The sequence below is a fragment of the Fusarium coffeatum genome (assembly GCF_003316985.1).
Source record: "Fusarium coffeatum strain FIESC_28 chromosome Unknown BRIP53273_contig_26, whole genome shotgun sequence".
In the NCBI taxonomy this organism is placed as follows: domain Eukaryota; kingdom Fungi; phylum Ascomycota; class Sordariomycetes; order Hypocreales; family Nectriaceae; genus Fusarium; species Fusarium coffeatum.
In genome coordinates this window covers 40,303-57,533 of record NW_022157823.1, presented here as the reverse complement: position 1 = coordinate 57,533, position 17,231 = coordinate 40,303, and the positions used below count along the sequence as shown (strand labels likewise).

The 17,231-nt window shown below is 47.1% G+C and overlaps 7 protein-coding genes across 7 annotated transcripts; 1 reads left to right on the top strand and 6 right to left on the bottom strand.

Annotated features, from left to right (window-relative positions):
* Positions 1 to 311: 311 nt before the first annotated feature.
* On the bottom strand, positions 312 to 1,176 carry FIESC28_00905 (uncharacterized protein; the record flags this gene model as incomplete). Its single annotated transcript, XM_031155056.1, has 3 exons — positions 312 to 420; positions 471 to 552; positions 603 to 1,176. The coding sequence occupies 3 exons, from the start codon at positions 1,174 to 1,176 to the stop codon at positions 312 to 314; spliced, it is 765 nt and encodes a 254-aa protein (XP_031020851.1).
* Positions 1,177 to 1,638: 462 nt separating this feature from the next.
* FIESC28_00904 (uncharacterized protein) lies at positions 1,639 to 2,469 on the bottom strand (the record flags this gene model as incomplete). The annotated part of the gene is made up of 2 exons (XM_031155055.1): positions 1,639 to 2,242; positions 2,291 to 2,469. 2 exons carry the CDS (start codon positions 2,467 to 2,469, stop codon positions 1,639 to 1,641), a joined length of 783 nt encoding a protein of 260 aa, XP_031020850.1.
* A 690-nt stretch (positions 2,470 to 3,159) lies between these two features.
* FIESC28_00903 (uncharacterized protein) lies at positions 3,160 to 4,543 on the bottom strand (the record flags this gene model as incomplete). Its single annotated transcript, XM_031155054.1, has 3 exons — positions 3,160 to 3,514; positions 3,563 to 4,023; positions 4,073 to 4,543. The coding sequence occupies 3 exons, from the start codon at positions 4,541 to 4,543 to the stop codon at positions 3,160 to 3,162; spliced, it is 1,287 nt and encodes a 428-aa protein (XP_031020849.1).
* Positions 4,544 to 5,129: 586 nt separating this feature from the next.
* Positions 5,130 to 6,776, bottom strand: FIESC28_00902 (uncharacterized protein; the record flags this gene model as incomplete). The annotated part of the gene is made up of 1 exon (XM_031155053.1): positions 5,130 to 6,776. One exon carries the CDS (start codon positions 6,774 to 6,776, stop codon positions 5,130 to 5,132), a length of 1,647 nt encoding a protein of 548 aa, XP_031020848.1.
* A 3,255-nt stretch (positions 6,777 to 10,031) lies between these two features.
* Positions 10,032 to 11,331, top strand: FIESC28_00901 (uncharacterized protein; the record flags this gene model as incomplete). Its single annotated transcript, XM_031155052.1, has 4 exons — positions 10,032 to 10,314; positions 10,382 to 10,746; positions 10,797 to 10,837; positions 10,884 to 11,331. The coding sequence occupies 4 exons, from the start codon at positions 10,032 to 10,034 to the stop codon at positions 11,329 to 11,331; spliced, it is 1,137 nt and encodes a 378-aa protein (XP_031020847.1).
* Positions 11,332 to 11,459: 128 nt separating this feature from the next.
* Positions 11,460 to 12,371, bottom strand: FIESC28_00900 (uncharacterized protein; the record flags this gene model as incomplete). Its single annotated transcript, XM_031155051.1, has 1 exon — positions 11,460 to 12,371. One exon carries the CDS (start codon positions 12,369 to 12,371, stop codon positions 11,460 to 11,462), a length of 912 nt encoding a protein of 303 aa, XP_031020846.1.
* A 534-nt stretch (positions 12,372 to 12,905) lies between these two features.
* FIESC28_00899 (uncharacterized protein) lies at positions 12,906 to 14,971 on the bottom strand (the record flags this gene model as incomplete). Its single annotated transcript, XM_031155050.1, has 7 exons — positions 12,906 to 13,112; positions 13,163 to 14,161; positions 14,208 to 14,372; positions 14,425 to 14,495; positions 14,545 to 14,582; positions 14,632 to 14,688; positions 14,739 to 14,971. 7 exons carry the CDS (start codon positions 14,969 to 14,971, stop codon positions 12,906 to 12,908), a joined length of 1,770 nt encoding a protein of 589 aa, XP_031020845.1.
* Between the last annotated feature and the right edge of the window lie 2,260 nt (positions 14,972 to 17,231).

Here is a 17,231-nt window from a genome sequence, read left to right as displayed (position 1 = left end):
CCCTTATATATATATTCTGTATAATAGGACATGTTGGATGTCTAGATGAGAAAGATGATTAGTTTACTATGTTTGGTGGAAAGGCCCTGGTGGTTATAGTTAGGGTTAGGTAGTATAACTATATAACCTACAACCAATTATGAAGCTTCAGAATTCGTTCTCCTGTGTGTGTGTGCTTGTGGTATGTGGTATTAAGTTTGGTGAGATAGAGAACTCATGTGATCAATTGATATGTACGACCGTCTCATCGTCAAGTCATCCCTCATTACCATTACTCATACAAAAGTCCCTTCGTATTTTAACCATTTGATCTATTCAGTTCTTTGCTTCACTGGCTGACCAGAAGCAAGAGTCAATCCATTGATGATGTCCTTTCCAAATGCCCAGATCATGTAAGTGGGAAGGATGAGCCAGAAGCCACTGTCACAAATTAGCAGCAGTACAACCCCGGTTGTGAAAAGGATACTTACTTGGGAATAATCCAAAGAGTGAGAATGTCCATGGGGGTGTTGTGACCGATGTTGCCAAATTCGCTGTAGTACTCGTTGGCCCCTGTAATTTGTTAGTTATCGTGCGTCTAGACACCCATGTACTTGACTTACAGTAGAGGGCAGTCTTGCTCAAAGTCATAACCGCAGCACTGAAGCCAATAACAACAGCCAACGCACCATCCCGTCCACCAACCCTCTTCTTGCCATCAACCTTGTCAGCCCTGAAGATCTTCCACAGATAAACAAGATACATCAAAGTCTCAACAACATTCATAGCCGTCTGCGCAGCCGTAAACCCATTCTTCTCCTCCCAAGCCTTTTGCCCATAAACGTAATCAACCTGACCATACAGCGCATAAGGCGTGTACAAAGGCCAGTGGAGATATCCATTGGGCATGGTGTGCGGACGGCCGAACACGTAGCCAGAGTCCCACGCAACGAGGGGTAGGGAGACAGCGAGCCAGAGAAGGGTAGCTGAGGAGGGAATGTGCGCCCATTTTCCAGGAGAGTCAGTTGAGAGACGACGCTTCTTTGCTGAGCCGTTTGTGGTTGAGGAAGAAGTGGTTTTGATGCTTCTTTTGCGGGTTGAGGGTGTTGCTGGGATAGAGGGCAGCTCGGTGTGGAATTCTGGTGCGAATTCAGGACCGACGCTTGCGCCGCGGGAGCTTGCTCTAGTTGTGACCATTTTGACGAAATGTGAGAGATATTCCAGAGATGTTTGTGAAAGAAGGTATGTTGTTTTTAGAAAGTAAACAAATGTAAATAAACAAGATAAAAAAATAGTCGTCTGTCAGTGGAGTGAAGCCCTGAAGAGCTCCATTAAAGTCGGATCAGTTGCATCCATAACTTCCGACATCACACACCCGTTTCCTCTTTAGGAAAATTAAGGGAAGTCCCCTGGCGGGAAGCTTTTAGTGGCTTCTCGGCAGATGGGAGGGTTGTCACACTTTTGATGGTGATTGGTTTAGGTGAGTCGGCGTGGCATTTATTTAATGTGCCTATTTAAATACGACAATGCATGATCTGTTTGTCTTGTATTTGGAATTAGAATGATGAAACTGTGATGTGAGCAGAATATAAGCCAGATGTCTAGGCATTTACAACACTAACTCTATATACGACACTGTGATGGATAGATAATCATTGTTCAGCTCCCAAATGTATCACCTCCATTCTCAAGAAACTCTCTCTCCTCAGCCCTCATCTCCCTTCCCAACGCCTTATTCCTATGAGGATACCTTCCAAACTTCTCAATAATAACTCGATGCTTCTCCTCAAACTGTAAACCCATCTCCCCAACACCCTTCGCCTTTTCTGGATCAGCCTGCACAACCTCTCTCGCTCTCACCTCATACTCATCCGCGCCACCCATTCCCTCCATCAAGCTGAGGATATCCCCATTCATGCGCTGAAACGCTGCCACAGCTTGATCGTGCGTGTCTAGATCTTCAGAGTGCATCAAGGGCATGTAGAACCAGTTCCGGTGGGAGAATACCCAGCGGATTTCGGGAGATGTGTCGGGAATGCCTTGGGAGATAGCTGCGAAAGAGATTTGAACGGCGAGATGGTCAAAGTAAGTGAAGCAAATGGAAGACTTCTCGCCGCGGTAGGAGTTACGCGGGATTTGATCGAGGAGAATGATCAGACTTAGCCAATCTAGTGAGTTGCGAGGCCGAGCGATGGTGAGAAGCTCTTGAGCTGATGTTACGCCTGAGCTGCGGATGGCCTCCAATATAGGACTGAACTGAGAGCTGCAGGCTTGTCAGATGGTTCTGTTGAACAGGTGGCGGGTGACTTACACGCAAATATCGTCAAACTGTTTATCTGAAAAGAACCACCTCTTCTGGTACTCCGGTCCAGCAATGATGCGATCAGCATCCTGCGGCAAATGCTCAAACCAAAAGGCCCTCAGTGCCTCGAGTTTTTCGTAAGTGAGATACTCTTTCAGACTATCCAAATCCTTGTCCTGAGAACCCATGTCGGCAGATTGTGCTTGCAGCTTGAAGCTTGATGAACTAAACGGTCTTGTTACAGGGAAGTAATTCTGGTAGACTTTTGCTGGTACTGTGCTCAGTCGGGAAAGAGCGCCGCATTGATCTGATATCCATTCAGCACTGAAATAACATATAACGATAAAGAGAGACCAACATGCTAGACGACGAGCTGTGATGGTCCAGCTTGATGATGCTCGAATTGATGTTCTCATTGAAGAAACTCACGTGTGCTGCCTAAGGGATATCTAGGTATGCGGGAGCGAGTGTAATATACCCAAGAAAGAGAAGGTATGCTATGTGACTTATAGCAGTAACTTAATGACAAATCAATGACCCGATTGGAGTCGTAAAGAAGGGAGGGAATTCTTGGAGCACGTCACATTGAATTGTTCGAATTGACCGATCCACTCCGAGATCCACCTCGGTCTCGCAAGAATACCGAGCTCGGGTCCGGATGACCAATCTTCGGTGCTGACTCCGTGTCGATTACCCGATTAGGATATGCATCACGCCCAATACCAATCATAGTCAAAGAGACAGGTTATTCAAAGAGATGATAAATTGCAAGTATTAGGTACTAATCTAGCAGGACCGGGGGACAAGGTCTCGAAAACCTGTATCTGAATTAAACCAAAGGACACACAATAGCTCGCGACAAAATCCAGACAGACGCCTTAGATCATCATCATAGCAGCAACAACAGCAAACAGACCAGCTCCTCCAGCAACGACCTTGGTGTTGGCACCGTTAACAACGGGAGTCACATCGCCAGTAGGAGTAGTAGCAGCGCCAGCATCAGAAGTAGCAGTAGCAGTAGCAGTGGCAGTTGCGAGAGCGCTAACATCGATAGCCTGAAGAGTTCGGAGGAGCTCGGGAGTAGTGTAAGTCTCACTCTCGCCTGCGTAGCTGATGACGGAGAAGGGAAGCTTGGAGACAGGTGTAGCGGAGGGGAAGGCGAGACGGTCGGTGGCATCGGCGGCGGGCTTGATGTCTGCGCGGTCAAAGGGGTCATCGGCAGGGTTGAGGACACTATAATAGTCAGTATTGGTTATGAGGGAATGGTAAGGGGATAATTACGTGTCAATGATATGAGCGACACCATTGAAGAGAAGAACATTAGTGAACAGAATCTTCGCTCCATTAACCCAAGCACTTCCATCCTCAGCAACAGTAAAAGTCAGATCAGCTCCCTGAAAGCTAGGAACAGTGACATTCGCCAGATCCGTAGAGAAGAGAACATCATCGACAAGATGGTACTTGAGAACCTGCTGGAGCGTCTCCAGATCAGCGCTCTCGAGGACAGAACCGATAGCTTCAAAGGCTGGGTCGTTGGGGATGAAGACGGTGAAGTCGGAGATGTTCTGAAGACCAGAGGTGTCGGCACCAATGTTGCCAAAGTTGATGGGCAGATCGGCTGCGTTGATGGCGGCGTTGAAGTTCAGGAGGTTGTCGCGGCGGGTGAAGAGTTGAAGGGGAGCACCGAAGCTGAGGACTGTGTCGACCTTGTGGACGATGACTGAGTCGCCGATTTTGATGTCCTGAGCATAATCAGTATAAGTAATGTCTTAAGTCAGAATGAGGACTTACAGCTTCAGTCACGTAGGAAAGAGTTTCTTCACCAGAGATGACAACAACATCATCACCATCCTTCACAATCCCATTATACTGCCCACCAGTAAAGTTCCCAAAAGGCTGACGGTAATTAACAAAGCTACTATCCAGAAGAGACTGCACAAAGACAGGAATGTCCGTAGCAACACTAGCAGGGTAGTATCCCTTGAAGACGTGGTTGGAGAGAAGAGCGCCAATGGCGATGGTGTCGTTCTTTTGCGAAATGGCTTCTCCTTCGGGGATGTCGCGGGGGACTGAGTCAAAGGCTTTGTTGGTGGGAGCGAAGATGGTGATGTTGCTTGCGGATACGAGAGTCTCTGCGATGTCGGGGACCAAAGCGAGCAGTTCGGCCAGAGTGGACAAATCTTCTTGGGACGCGATGATGCTGGCCAAGTCGCTTTGAGCGACGACTGCGGTTGCGAGAGCTGCGAGGTTGAGGAACTTCATGTTGAAGATACTGATCTTGTTAATGATGTTTATGAAGCGATTGAAGAGGTTTCTGAAGCTGAGATGACTGTGAAGCTGTTGAGTGATAATAGACTTGTACTGAGGTTATCACCAAGTTTTATACACAACATCAATCTATAACGAAGCTATAATGATCCATCAAAATCACAATCCCAAATTCCAATTCACTTCAAAGTCAAGGATAACTTCGAATCAAAGCATCATCGATTGACTACAATCTGTAAGCAAGACTGCTTCATTTTGCTTGCTACAACCTCAAAACTCCAGTTGAAACCTTCAACGGCAAAAATTGACCGTCCCCATAAAACAAAGACCCTGGATAGACAAGCTTAATTCCTATCCGGGGACACAGCCTTAATTCAGCACTGCCTCGTTAATGCCGGTAACTGCAAGAGTCGTGTACGTCATTTGGTGACTCTGACAGACGGGGAATTTAATGCGGCACGGTTACATATGGAGCTACCTAGTAAGCGAATCTCACTATTGGACGGCTCGCCATTGAATTGAGCTTCTAGAACAACTTCATGATCCGATAAATATTAATTAATTATTAAGAATGTGATAACTAGAAATGTCCATTGGGGCTGAGCACGTCGATTTCTTGCTCGGCTGTTCCTCTTTCCAGATTCGTCTCGTATCGCTCGATGATGCTCTCGTAGTCATTCAGCCATACAGATAACCACTCTACAGAGCCTATGATCCTGGTATTCCAGTTACCCATATGCGGATCAAGCTTGAGAAGATTCTCTTTCACGGTTATGAGCTTGTTCATGGCTTCCCTGACATGTAGGTCCGAGCGGGTCAAGACTTGGCTGTAGGTATTCCCTGGTGCAGACACTGCCACGAATGTCTTGATAAGGATGGATAGCGTGTAGCTCACCGACGGTCCGAAGCAGAGCGATGGTAGGCTTAGGATCAAGCTGGGTTCCATTTCGAGGACGATGTCAATGGCGAGATGGCATGCTTCGACCAGGGAGCGCAGAGCCGTTGCGGTTGTGGGTGTTATTTGTGAGGGGCAGGCAAAGTCGTGTACGCCGATGCGTTCGGCGAGATAGGGTGATCCGAAGAGGATTTTGTTGGTGGCTGTGTGCAGAACTGACTCATTGACGTGGATGGCAGCTAGCATTCTCCAGAATCGAAGCTGAGCATCGTGTGCGAGCGGTCTGCTGCTCAGGGCGTTGAGGTCGTTGTATGCTTGTGCCCTTGTAGCCGCCGCGATATCAGAGTCTGTATCATGGAAGGCGTGGATATCGCAGAGTTCCAACCCGGAAGCGACTTGAGCGTGAAGCCTTACTGTGTAAAGCATCTCCAAGAACAGAGGGTCTGAGCCATCGGCCTCCAAAGCGTGTAGTGCTTCGTAGTGTGAAGTTCCCCATTCGAAGGAATGTGCTCTCCTGAGACCGAGAGCAGCCATTGTTGAAGTCATCCATGAGACTAACCATGTCTTTTGCATTTCCAACGTGGGAGGTCCTTGGATGCGGAAGAACCATGCTGGTGCGGAAGTCTGCATTTCTGAACCTCCTAGGCCGAGTTCAACGCAGAGATCGTGGGCTAGAGATGCAAGTTGTACAGGATTGCCGTGGTTCATGTCGATAGAAGGTCTTATCCAGAGACTCATAATTAGAGTAGCTTGGATGAGATCAACTGATGGGCTTTTGAGACCGACTGCCGCCTTGCCCAGTATCTCGAGCGTCTTTGTCCGTAGTTCCTCTTGAGTTTGTGGATCGATTCCTGCATCTGAAGGGGCCACAGCAAATACAGCCATGAGTTTGATGGGTGTCTTTGTCCTCATAGTATCCAACCAAGATCGTGCCGAACTCCCGTCCACCGAAGGAATGAGATACCAAAATTGTCCAGCCATCGACGAACAAACTTCCAAACCCTTCACCTGCGTCTCATAATCCAAATGAGCATCTAGAAACCCAAGATCAGAAGACAAAGTTGTTCCAGGCCAATTACCCTCCGACGAAAACACAGAAGTCGCCCTGGTAGAAGTAGCAGCCTGCGTAGAAACCCCATCCAACCGATCCTGCAAAGCCCTAACCTGCTCCTCCAACTCGGAAATTCTATCTCTTTGCCATTTTCTAGCAGCAGGAACACAGGTGATACTGAAGCGAGTGCAGCGCTCGCATGTTGATGGGTCGTTTGGTGAGGGTTCGCATTTGACTTTGAGAGCCTGGCAGGCTTCGCAGGCGCGAGATCTTTTCTTCATGGTGGCATGGTTGTGATTTGGAAGAAGGGCCTGTTGAGAGGCGATTTATAAGTGAGGTGTGAAGGAAGGGTGGCTGAGTATTCTGGGTTGTATTTGTGATGCGTTGGATGTAATGGATGGTTGGTTGTTTGTACAGTAATCAGGTTCTAGCGGGGTGATGGTAGGTCGTCATCCATTAATTAATGCTAGCGTTTAGCACTTACAATCGAGAAATGATTGTCAGTGGCTCTGGTAATACAGAATAATTATAGCTTATAGCAGCTTGAGCATAAACTGATATTGTATAGGTAGATGAAGTCGACTGTATACACCGTAATTTGTAGCTACCGAGGGAACTCGAATTTATTTGCTCTCGACAGCAAGTACCTACTAATGTACGTGAGTAAAAACACTGAAATTCAAGGGGACTCAATTCCCTTGTAACTCGAGCTTTTTGGAAGTGTGGATATTGAGTTTCCCATTGCTTTATATTGTTCAATAGCAGCTGTCTAAGTGTAACACACGAACTATGCGATCTGGTTCATTCTGGCCTCACGGTTAGAGCGCACGTTACGCCCCTTTTTCCCAAGATCTTTTAATAATTAAAGTTCACGATGGTTCAATTCCGTTATAAACTTTTGCGCAGTGGACCAGCCTTTGGTTCAGGTTATAATGTGTAATACCTGCTGCCTCGGTGTGGTGTGGTACCTCGGCTTATACGTTCTGGCTCACTCTGGCCTCACGGTTAGAGCGTTCCATTACAGCCCTTTTTTTGAAATCTCTGTACGTGATTAAGGTTTACAGTTGTTCGATTTCCTTGCCTAGCCTTTATTGTCATTTTTATGCCAATATGCTCTGTCTGCTTTGATGACGCACCTAAATAAGATATTCATGGTACGGAATTTGTAGTGGATTCATCATGAGCCATTAAGGTACCATGCCGTGAATAATCCAGACAGCTCATTCTGTAATAGAGCTTAGGCATATGTATGAGCAGTTGCTTCGACTCCTTTCTTTTTTCTTTTCTTTTCTGTTTTCTGCAAGTTACTTTGTGTACAAATCGCTTTCTCTTGTTGTTATTCCCCCACGTTTCGCGCTTACACTTCCAAGTCCCCATCATGACAGCCGCTAGTGGGTCGGTTCCAAAAGGTCACGTGAACGAGACGTTATGTTTCTCACACCCTCCTGGATTATCCTCCACAACTCTTCCTCGTAAATATTCTCGTTCTTGAGTTTACCTCCGTGGTTTCGCATCGAACTTCTCTCTGCGTTGTCCCTCCGGTATTTCCTTTTTTTCTGCAAGCAAAAGCGCTGTTCGCGCTGGCCCCACCTTGGGCCACATGTGACTGCCCCGACATCTGAAGCACCACCACTGATCCCGCAACATCGGGAAGGAGAGAACGACCATCACCACGACCATTTCAACTCCTCACCTTCCCAATGAACACTCTATAAACGGTATTTAAGCTGTAAGATTGTTGAGTCTCCCAACCAAGGGCGTAATGGTGGCGTAGCGGCCTGATCGCGTAGGCCGAGGTACCACACCCGTGTCTAAGATCGCTGGTTCGAATCCAGCCCGTCCTGTCTCGAAACACGTGCGTCCCTTGGCCTCTGGAGCAAACTCTAGGGAATAATTCCTCTTCTCCTGCGTTGGGGTTGAGGGGTGGACGTAGTAGGCATCTTCCAAATGCTTTGCGAACCATTTTGCTATCGTGAGCTTCTTTTTTGGAGCATTGCGCCTAAGCCAACGTGATGGTTTTCTGAACTGTGCAGACGATATTCCCTGTGGACTTACACCATGGTAGAGATAAAAAGGAAGATGGCCATATTCACTGGCCACTGGTCATTTAACACCGTTGTGAGAAGAAGTCCTGAATACGGCAAGCTTGCTTCGGCAGTGGTTGATAGTAGGCTTGTCCTGGCATAAGCCACTTGGACTCAACCAGCCCAATGTCTTGTGCCTGTGCTGGGCTCTGACCATACGATTCCAAGACGACGGTCATGACCGAACCAGCTGTAACGAACCTCATCTCCTAATCCGCAGCGGATCCGAAGCAAGGACCAGGTTGATGTCACTGCAATGATCTACCGGCACTCGCGATCTTGAATTGTAACCATATTAGGGTGATCGGATCTTGAATTGTTATGTACGGCATGACCGTCACCGTATTCACTGACGAATGACAGCTGAAACAAGACGATTGTCTGATCTGTAGAGCTTAACAAAGTACACGAGGCTCATGAAAGCCCTATCAACGGACGCTAACTCTGTAGCGCCAAATCATGTTTCACAGGCTAAAGAAGATCCGCTCTGCCGGCGATAATTATAGAGACTGTGCTGTACATACGTAATTTAGGGGTTCCTACAAGATCTGGTCAGTTGTGATAGCTCATTCGTCATCCAATCTTTGAAGGAGGATTGTTTGTGAGGAACTTTTACATGACCCAGGATGGTCCTGGTTTAGACGATAAGATGCTAACAAATAGATGCTTGCGACGGCTGGTCTTCTTTGACGCCGTATCAACGGATCTTCACCGAGCAAACATCACAAACACCTTTCAACTTCCTTCCTTTCACCCATTTTCAAACTTTAATCATTATTAACAAATATTTTTTTCTTTTTCGCAAAGGAATTGGCTGTATTATGCGGCCGTTGACGTGGGTCCACTATTCATCTGGCTTGACTCGTCGTGGTCAGCAAAGACACTTGCTGCTCCGTGGTGAGAGTTTGGAAACATACTACAGCGCCTTCTGGAACTTGTTAGTGTCGGGCAATACTAGTATAGAGGTAGGGCTGTTGTCTTTCAGGGTGAGCTGACATCATTCATCATTCTGTGAAGAAGGCATTGTTTGTTGTTCAACATCTTGAAGAGTCCTTTGATGATGGAAAATCTGTATCCTAGTCGATGATAATTAATCCCTCTGCAAAAGCAAGGATACATCAGCTGAAATGCAATACATCTGCAGATAAATCTTCAACGGTCGAATGGAGATCAAGTCTCGCCTTACGAACAAGGATCCCCTGCTGAAGATCTGTGCGAAAATGGATTCTCAAGTCCGTGCTTCTTCCCCTTCAATGTGATGCATACTATGATTAACAGCAACGAGATCGGGTCAGATCACTTTAGTACCGATGCTTTGCTTCAATATCTATGTATGAAACCCGTTCTTCCCCTTCTAGAAGGTTGTTCTTTATGTCTCTCTCTTCATCCCACACTCTTTTCGCTTTTCCTTTCTAGTATTGTTCCCATCTGCAGTGCAGATTTATCGCCAAAATGTCAGATCTATGGAAAGGACCAACATTCACAGAAGTCAAGGCTGGCTCAAATGACATGAACATCGCCAGCATCGCCTGGGGCATATCGCTCGGCGTCGGAATGTTCACTTTTGCCAAGGGTCTACGACAAACGATCGACTCGTGGCATAGAGGCAAGAAGTTTAACCATTATGTTATCTTGCTTTGGTTAGAGTGGGCGAGCAGTTGTCTCATGAGTGCTGTCACTTGGTGTTATCTACGAAATTACATTCCCGGCGGGTTTCCGGTTTTCTTTGTTTTGAGTAAGTTCATCCAGCATCTCTATGGTATTAATCTTGAGTGTCTTGGGTGGGAGGCTAACAGTGTCAGTCTTTCTTTGGTGTATACAGATTCAAGCACTCATCCAAATCATCGTCAACCGAATTGCGATCCTCATGGTCGACCGCCGAAAAGCAAAATGGCTCAAGATCTGGTCGTTCGTTATTATTCTTTGCATCAACATCAGCGTCTTTACAATTTGGATCCCTGCCAGATTAGAGGTTAACCAGACCTGGATCAGCATCAACAAAGTCTGGGATAGAATCGAAAAGGTCATCTTTTTGTTTGTCGACGCTGGATTGAACCTTTACTTTATCCATCTTGTGCATTCGAGGCTTATTGCGAACGGCCTCACCAAGTATACTCGCCTGTTCAAGTTCAATTTGGGTATGATTGCAGTTTCCATGACTATGGATGTAAGTCACTCCCTTTACTTCTTGCATTTGAAGATGCTAACGGAAGTCAGATCCTTCTTATCGCAATGATGTCCCTCCCCAATGACATTGTGTAAGTCCTCTCCACCATCCTGCCCATCTCTCGCTAACAACCCCAGTTACGTCCAATTCCACCCCCTCGCTTATCTCGTCAAACTCCACATCGAAATGAACATGGCCGATCTCATCATCAAAGTCGTAAAAGCCAGCAACGGAAACGGCTACGACTACTCAGGCTCCAAGTCCGGCAGTACCCAACCTAAGCAAAAGAGCGGCAACAAACTCGGAAAGGGCCACATCCCTTCAGCGATGTTCATCGGCGGCAACTTGACCTTTGTTCAAGCAGGCGACGACGATATTGAGATGAACAACTTGGAGGGCGGTATTCAGAAGACTACGAGGACAGAGGTTGAGGTTGTGGTCAAACAGACCAGAGCGTCTGATAGTGATGATCGGGAGGGCAGCGATTCGGGCTCGGCGAGGGCCTTGAGGAAGAACAACGTTTACACGGTCCCCGAACCCAAGAGACGGCGAAGTTCTCAAATTGCGATTCTCACAGCACCATAGATTAAATTCTCCTTCTCTTCTACCATATACTATAGACGATACCCTTGCTTTCACTAGCAGAACACTTAGAATAATAACAATCAACTTCGATTCAACAACAAAGCGTGCATTTACCCCATCTAAGTGACCTAGTTCATGTACTTTGCATACCACTCCAAAAACTGCTCCGGCTCCCTCTGGAAATACGTATACCCATCCCACCTCTTCTCAGTCCCTTCAATCCACTTGATCTTCTTCTCCTCAATAGGAATATTGTCATAAACAGACTGCACATCCGCCGGCGTCGTACAAGGATCATCGCGCACCTGGTACAAAAACGTCGGGACATTAGTATGTTTCGCATCGCTGGGTGGATCAAGCTGGTTGATGTGGAAGCTAGTCTTCATGAAGAACATCCGATCTGCTTCCTCCATGAATGACTCCGGTGCTCCCATTGTCTTGACGAGTTTTCCGATGGAGGATTTGGCGGATATTGGCTGTGGTGCTACCATGCAGCGTACACCCTTAAAAGTGTCGGGTCGATGGCGCATTGCTGAGAATGTCGCGTTTGCGCCGGCGCAACGACTGAATAGTCCGATAGTCATATCCTTCAAATCCTCTCTTCCACGAACATACTTCAACGATCCAAGCACATCCCTCCATTCAAAGAACCCAAACAGACCCTGATTTCCCTGTCCGCTCAAACCATGGTTTCTAAGATCATACACAAGGACATTATACCCCCCATCGTGGAGGATCTTGTAGTCAGGGATGAAATTAACTTCAAAGTCGTTGCCGGGCATGAGATTATTCCAGGGTTCGAGATGGGAGGGGATGCCTGCACGGTTGAACCAGTGTGGATGGTTGGCGATTATGATCTTGTTGGAGTTTGCGCAGGGGATGAACCAGCCTTCTAAAGGGACGCCGTCGTCGGAGGGGAAGTAGATGTCTTCGTAGGAAAGATCAGCTTCGGAGGGGTTGTGCATTATCGGGGCCAGCGGCCAGCCTCTGAAGTCGTCTATGACCGTTTGAAGGACAGCTCTCAATTCGTCTGATGCCATTTTTGCTGCTTTTGGTTTGTGTTTTAATTGCTGTTGTCTATGGTACAATTGGTGATAGGGCAGGTGTTCTTATAATATGTCGTCCTGGCATGTAAGACGATCTGCCGAGAATTGAGGCTATTCAACCTTATCAGTCCAGACTTGCCGTTGGAGGAATTCCCCACTGAATCCTTCGTTCATCTTTAGCTTATCGACTCGGCTTTATAAATCGTCGCGATTTTATCCCGATTCATGTCTTGTCTTTTTCGCGAGAAACTCTGCTTGTTATCCCCGCTAACTCCAAGCGCTGCATGTACAGGGGTCAGATATAAGCGTCATAAACTGCATGGAACTTTGGTGTTGCTTCGAAACAGCCCACGATGCGCAAAATAGCACAGAGATTGGGAATTGAAGAGGCACGTAGCATAGGTTGAGTCCAAACCACCATCGGGATTATGCAAATACTGCATATTTCCGATCATGAAAGAAGGTATGATCGATTGGAGACAACGTTCAATTGAGGGAAAGTATCCTACTAACTCGATCTGATACGCCTCATGCTTGGTACACCGCAGCCTCAGGAGGATATCCCGTCAGCTTCGATCCAGGTCCAGGTCTGAACTTGGGCTCCTTGTACCACTCCTGCGCAGTCTCAGCAAGTTCCTTGACCTTGGAGAACTCAAACTCTGGCTTCTCCAAAAGATCGTAGATACCCTGCGCATAGTCCTCTGAGATGTTGTATACCTGCGCCAAATACTTGCTCTAAGGGGAAGTCAGCTTGTGTTAATTAAGGGATAACTATGCATGCTTACCTGGATCTCGGGATACTTGACACGTCGAAGACCCTTGGCTGTGTTGTAGCAAGTATTCTTCTTCTCCTGCTCACTCATAACTCTTGTCCAAAGCTCCTTGGCTTGGTCGTAGTCGTTCTTCTTACCCTCGTGCCAATAGTGACTAGACCTACTCACGATGTTGTCGTTCACCTGGTAAGGAGCCTCGGCTGCGTCAGGTCTGAATTTGTGAGCGAAACTGTTAGGGGCGTATTGCTTGTTGCCCGCATGATTGGCATCTGTACGCATTGGCCCATCAAAGTTCAGTGAGGCGTAGGACTTTGCCATGAAGGGACAATTGACGGGGATTTGGTGCAGGTTGACGCCGATTCGGTGGTACTGGGCGTCGCGGTAGAAGAACATGCGGAATTGAAGAAGAGGATCGGGCGAGTCTTCGATACCGGGGACCATGCTGCCTGGAGAGAAAGCAGCCTGCTCAACATCCCGATGGAAGTTCTCGGGGTTCTTGTTAAGCACAAGTCTTCCAAACTCCTTCATCGGGAACTGCGATCTCGGCCAAACCTTTGTAACATCAAAAGGATCGAACCCAAGCTTATCAGGATCGGCCTGTCTAGGATCCATGACCTGCACATGTGCAGTCCACTCAATCTCCTCACCCTTCTCAATAGCCCCCCAGAGATCTCTCTTGGAGTAATCAGGATCTTCACCACACATCTGCATTGCTTCACTGTCGGTAAACTGCTTTTGGCCGTGTTTGGCGATGAAGTGGTACTTGATGTAGACAAACTCTCCGTTGGAGTTGACCCATTTGAAGGTGTGGCAGCCGTAGCCATGGTTGAAGCGCCAGCCGTGGGGGGTGCCGTGGTCACTGAAGAACATGAGTCCTGCATGGTTCGCTTCGGGGGTGTTGGCCAAGAGATCGAAGAGGGCGTCATGGTCCAGGAGGAAGTTGGTTGGGTTGCGATATTGGGAGCGGATGACGTCTGGTCCTTGGATAGGGTCACGGCAGAAGAAGACGGGCTGCGGAGTCAGTATGGACTTATTGAGAGTAGAACGGAAAGCTCACAAAGTTCAGACCAACAAGATCATAATTTCCCTCCATGGTGTAAAACTTGATAGCGAAACCTCGAGGGTTGCGAGCCTCATCCGGAAACTCTCTTCCAAGAGTGACAGTGGAGAATCTGACAAAGACCGGAGTCTTCTCTCCTTTAGACGAAAGGAAGTTGGCTTTCTACGATATGATCAGTCGTTGTAGATATGTCTCATATTGTAGCCTGGCTTACTGTGAGGTCGGTGACATCTTGAGTGCACTCAAAATATCCAAAAGCGCCGGAGCCACAAGGATGGACCATGCCTAAGATGTGTAAGTCTATATCCAACTTCATAGACAGTGCTGTACATACGTTCCAAGTTCTTGGATCTGTTGAAGTGCTGCTGCTTCCTATCTCAATGTCAGATTTGAAATTCATAAGGCGAAGAGGGAAACTTACTGCAACAAAAAGGTGTCGCTGATCAGCGGCATGCCTCCAACTGTCTTGCTATGCGCCCTAGACAAGCATCAGTACATTTCTGAGCACGATAATATCAAAAAACATACGGATCAGGGAAGGGGTGGCCTTCGTTGTTGGTAAAGTAAGCGCCATCATCTTCTCTCTTCCCTCCACTCACGGCACCAGACACCTTGGCGATAACATCAGCTGGTCCTTCATTGGCACCCATCATATGACTTGAGCGAGGAGGTCTGCGCTCTCCTTGTGCTTCAGCACTGATGGCATTGCCAATAGCCTGGAGGGGATGTTGGCGCGGGTCCAGTTGGTTGGAGTTCTCCATGGTGAAGATTTCTATGCAGACCACTTCAGGATGAGGAGACGAGAACAGGACTAAATAAGGCAGAGCAGGGCATACCTTATAACCCTCTTCTCACAACCCATTCCTCCCAATTGTCAAGTATCATGTCGTCGCGCATACAAAGAAAGCACTACTGCCCGGAGATTACCTCCGGATCGTTGACACATCGTAAAAGCATATCGATAGTAGATGTGCAGCAAACACCATCAATCAAACATAGTGCCAAGCCAAAGACATCCAAAAAGCTCCGGGGTCCAATAGAATCCACCGGATTAAAAACCGCTGAGGAAAATTGACCTAGAAATGACGGTTATGTTGTCGTCATAAGAGGATAATCGATATTTCTCACCGCCCGAAATATGCATCTATGATCGTATTAAGAAGCAAACTCCGAAACATCGTGCGGGGGAAAGAGAAGTTGAAGTGAATGTGTGTTTGGAATCATTACCTGGCTGTTGGGATTGGAGAGATTGGTCCGTTGTAGTGAATCCGTTAGAGGGTGACTGGATAACGCGTGGTGATTGGATTTCTCTCACCTTTCCGCGTAGGCTAAGATTACTCACCAAAAGACATCAAAGAATAGGCAAGAGCTCTTTGGTATTTTCCATATGACGATTCTAAATAATTCTGGTTGTTGTTCTTTCTAATTTTCTAAGGTCAGTCTGGCTCCTTGTGCCTTTGATAACCGGTAACAAAACCAGTAAAAACTGCAATGAACTTTTCCAATTTCCAATCTCTATCATTGCGATGATTTCGAGAAGAGAAAAATCTTTATATTTCCAAATGTCTATTGCAGTGGTATTGCCGTTATCGCGACGTTATCAAGTAAAATCATGGCTAGGGGTCCTCGCCAGGACAGAGATCCTCAGTGAGACTTAAGAGGCCAATTTCTGCTGCCTGTTCAAAGTTCTCAAAATCATATCAATGTGCCCAACCCTATTGCAGCAATGGAAATTAAGCTTTACTTGTCACCTATAAGAACCCCCAAAGCTTGCTCTTCTATTGAGCCCTAATACAAAGTTACTTACAAGATGTAAAATTCCCTGAGCTGCTCCTGATTCCTTCTTCTCCTTTAATCATCACCACAACCTCCCAATCCGCACGGCAGTAAGTAACTTTCAAGGTAATCGTTTCCCGAGTTACCAGAGGTCTGATAATTTTCAACAGTAGTCTTGGACATGATTGATCCCTTAGCATCTCATCATGTCGTGAGTCGTTGGAAATTCGACCTGGCCGCTCGATGGTACTCAATCCAGTCTGAAACCCTACAGATTCCCGATCTTTTTGGCTTTTTCACCTCGGAGGGCTCACCTCCAAGCCAAGTGTTCGACGTTGAAAGCGTCATCAGGCTATTGGTCTGCCAGTTGTGCTTGGCCCTTCTCTACCCATTCTGCATCATCCTCTTACCACAAATCGGGAGATCTCGAGCTTTGGGGGCTTTTGGGACCATATTGATAGCATAGCTCATAGTGTTCGGTATAGCTTGGGCATTCGCATATACCAGCCCTCGCCTCAGTTCTGAAGACTTGGGAACATGGCAGTACAGGGACGATGATAGTCATATCCAATACTGGAAGGAAATCTCTGAGTGCTTTTGGAGAGGATGGGAGAGGTTCATTTTACACCAACTAGCCTTTTGTCTCGTCTTTTTTATTGATTTGTCTTCGGTATGGCGGACGGTGGTGGTCATCGTGGATGAGGCAAGAAAGATGTTTATGCGGTCGTTGGTGAAAGGCGCGGAACATACCGCGGGAGAGACAGCGTGAGTTTCAACGTCAATACCCAGTCCAAACAGGAATTTTTCAAAGGTAGTAGAAGAAAACCTACGATTATGTATGAATTTCCAATGCGAGACATTCCTCGATGGCTTCAAGACAGTTTCAGTTCTGCTGGTCCGTAAGTGACTGTTGATGAATCATGCACATTGTCTCAGAGGACAAAGCCTTTGGATTTTACCCTACACAAAGATCTTTATTTATACTGCTGGGGCCAGAGTTCTTGGATACATGCCCTTCGGTGGAAGTAGTCGGGAAATAAGTCTTTTTATATCAATCATCTCCGCCAGCGTTCGGCAACTCCACGGATCACCATGCCGAGGCCAGTCAACGCTCAGGAGCAAGAAACCCACAGGGCACAAAATCTTGTTCCTGGCCTGACCAATCATTAGTAGAGATCACTAGTGCAGATCGATCAAATCTAGGTCTCGTCGCCCTGAAACCTTATTCAATAGTGTCTCAATGTC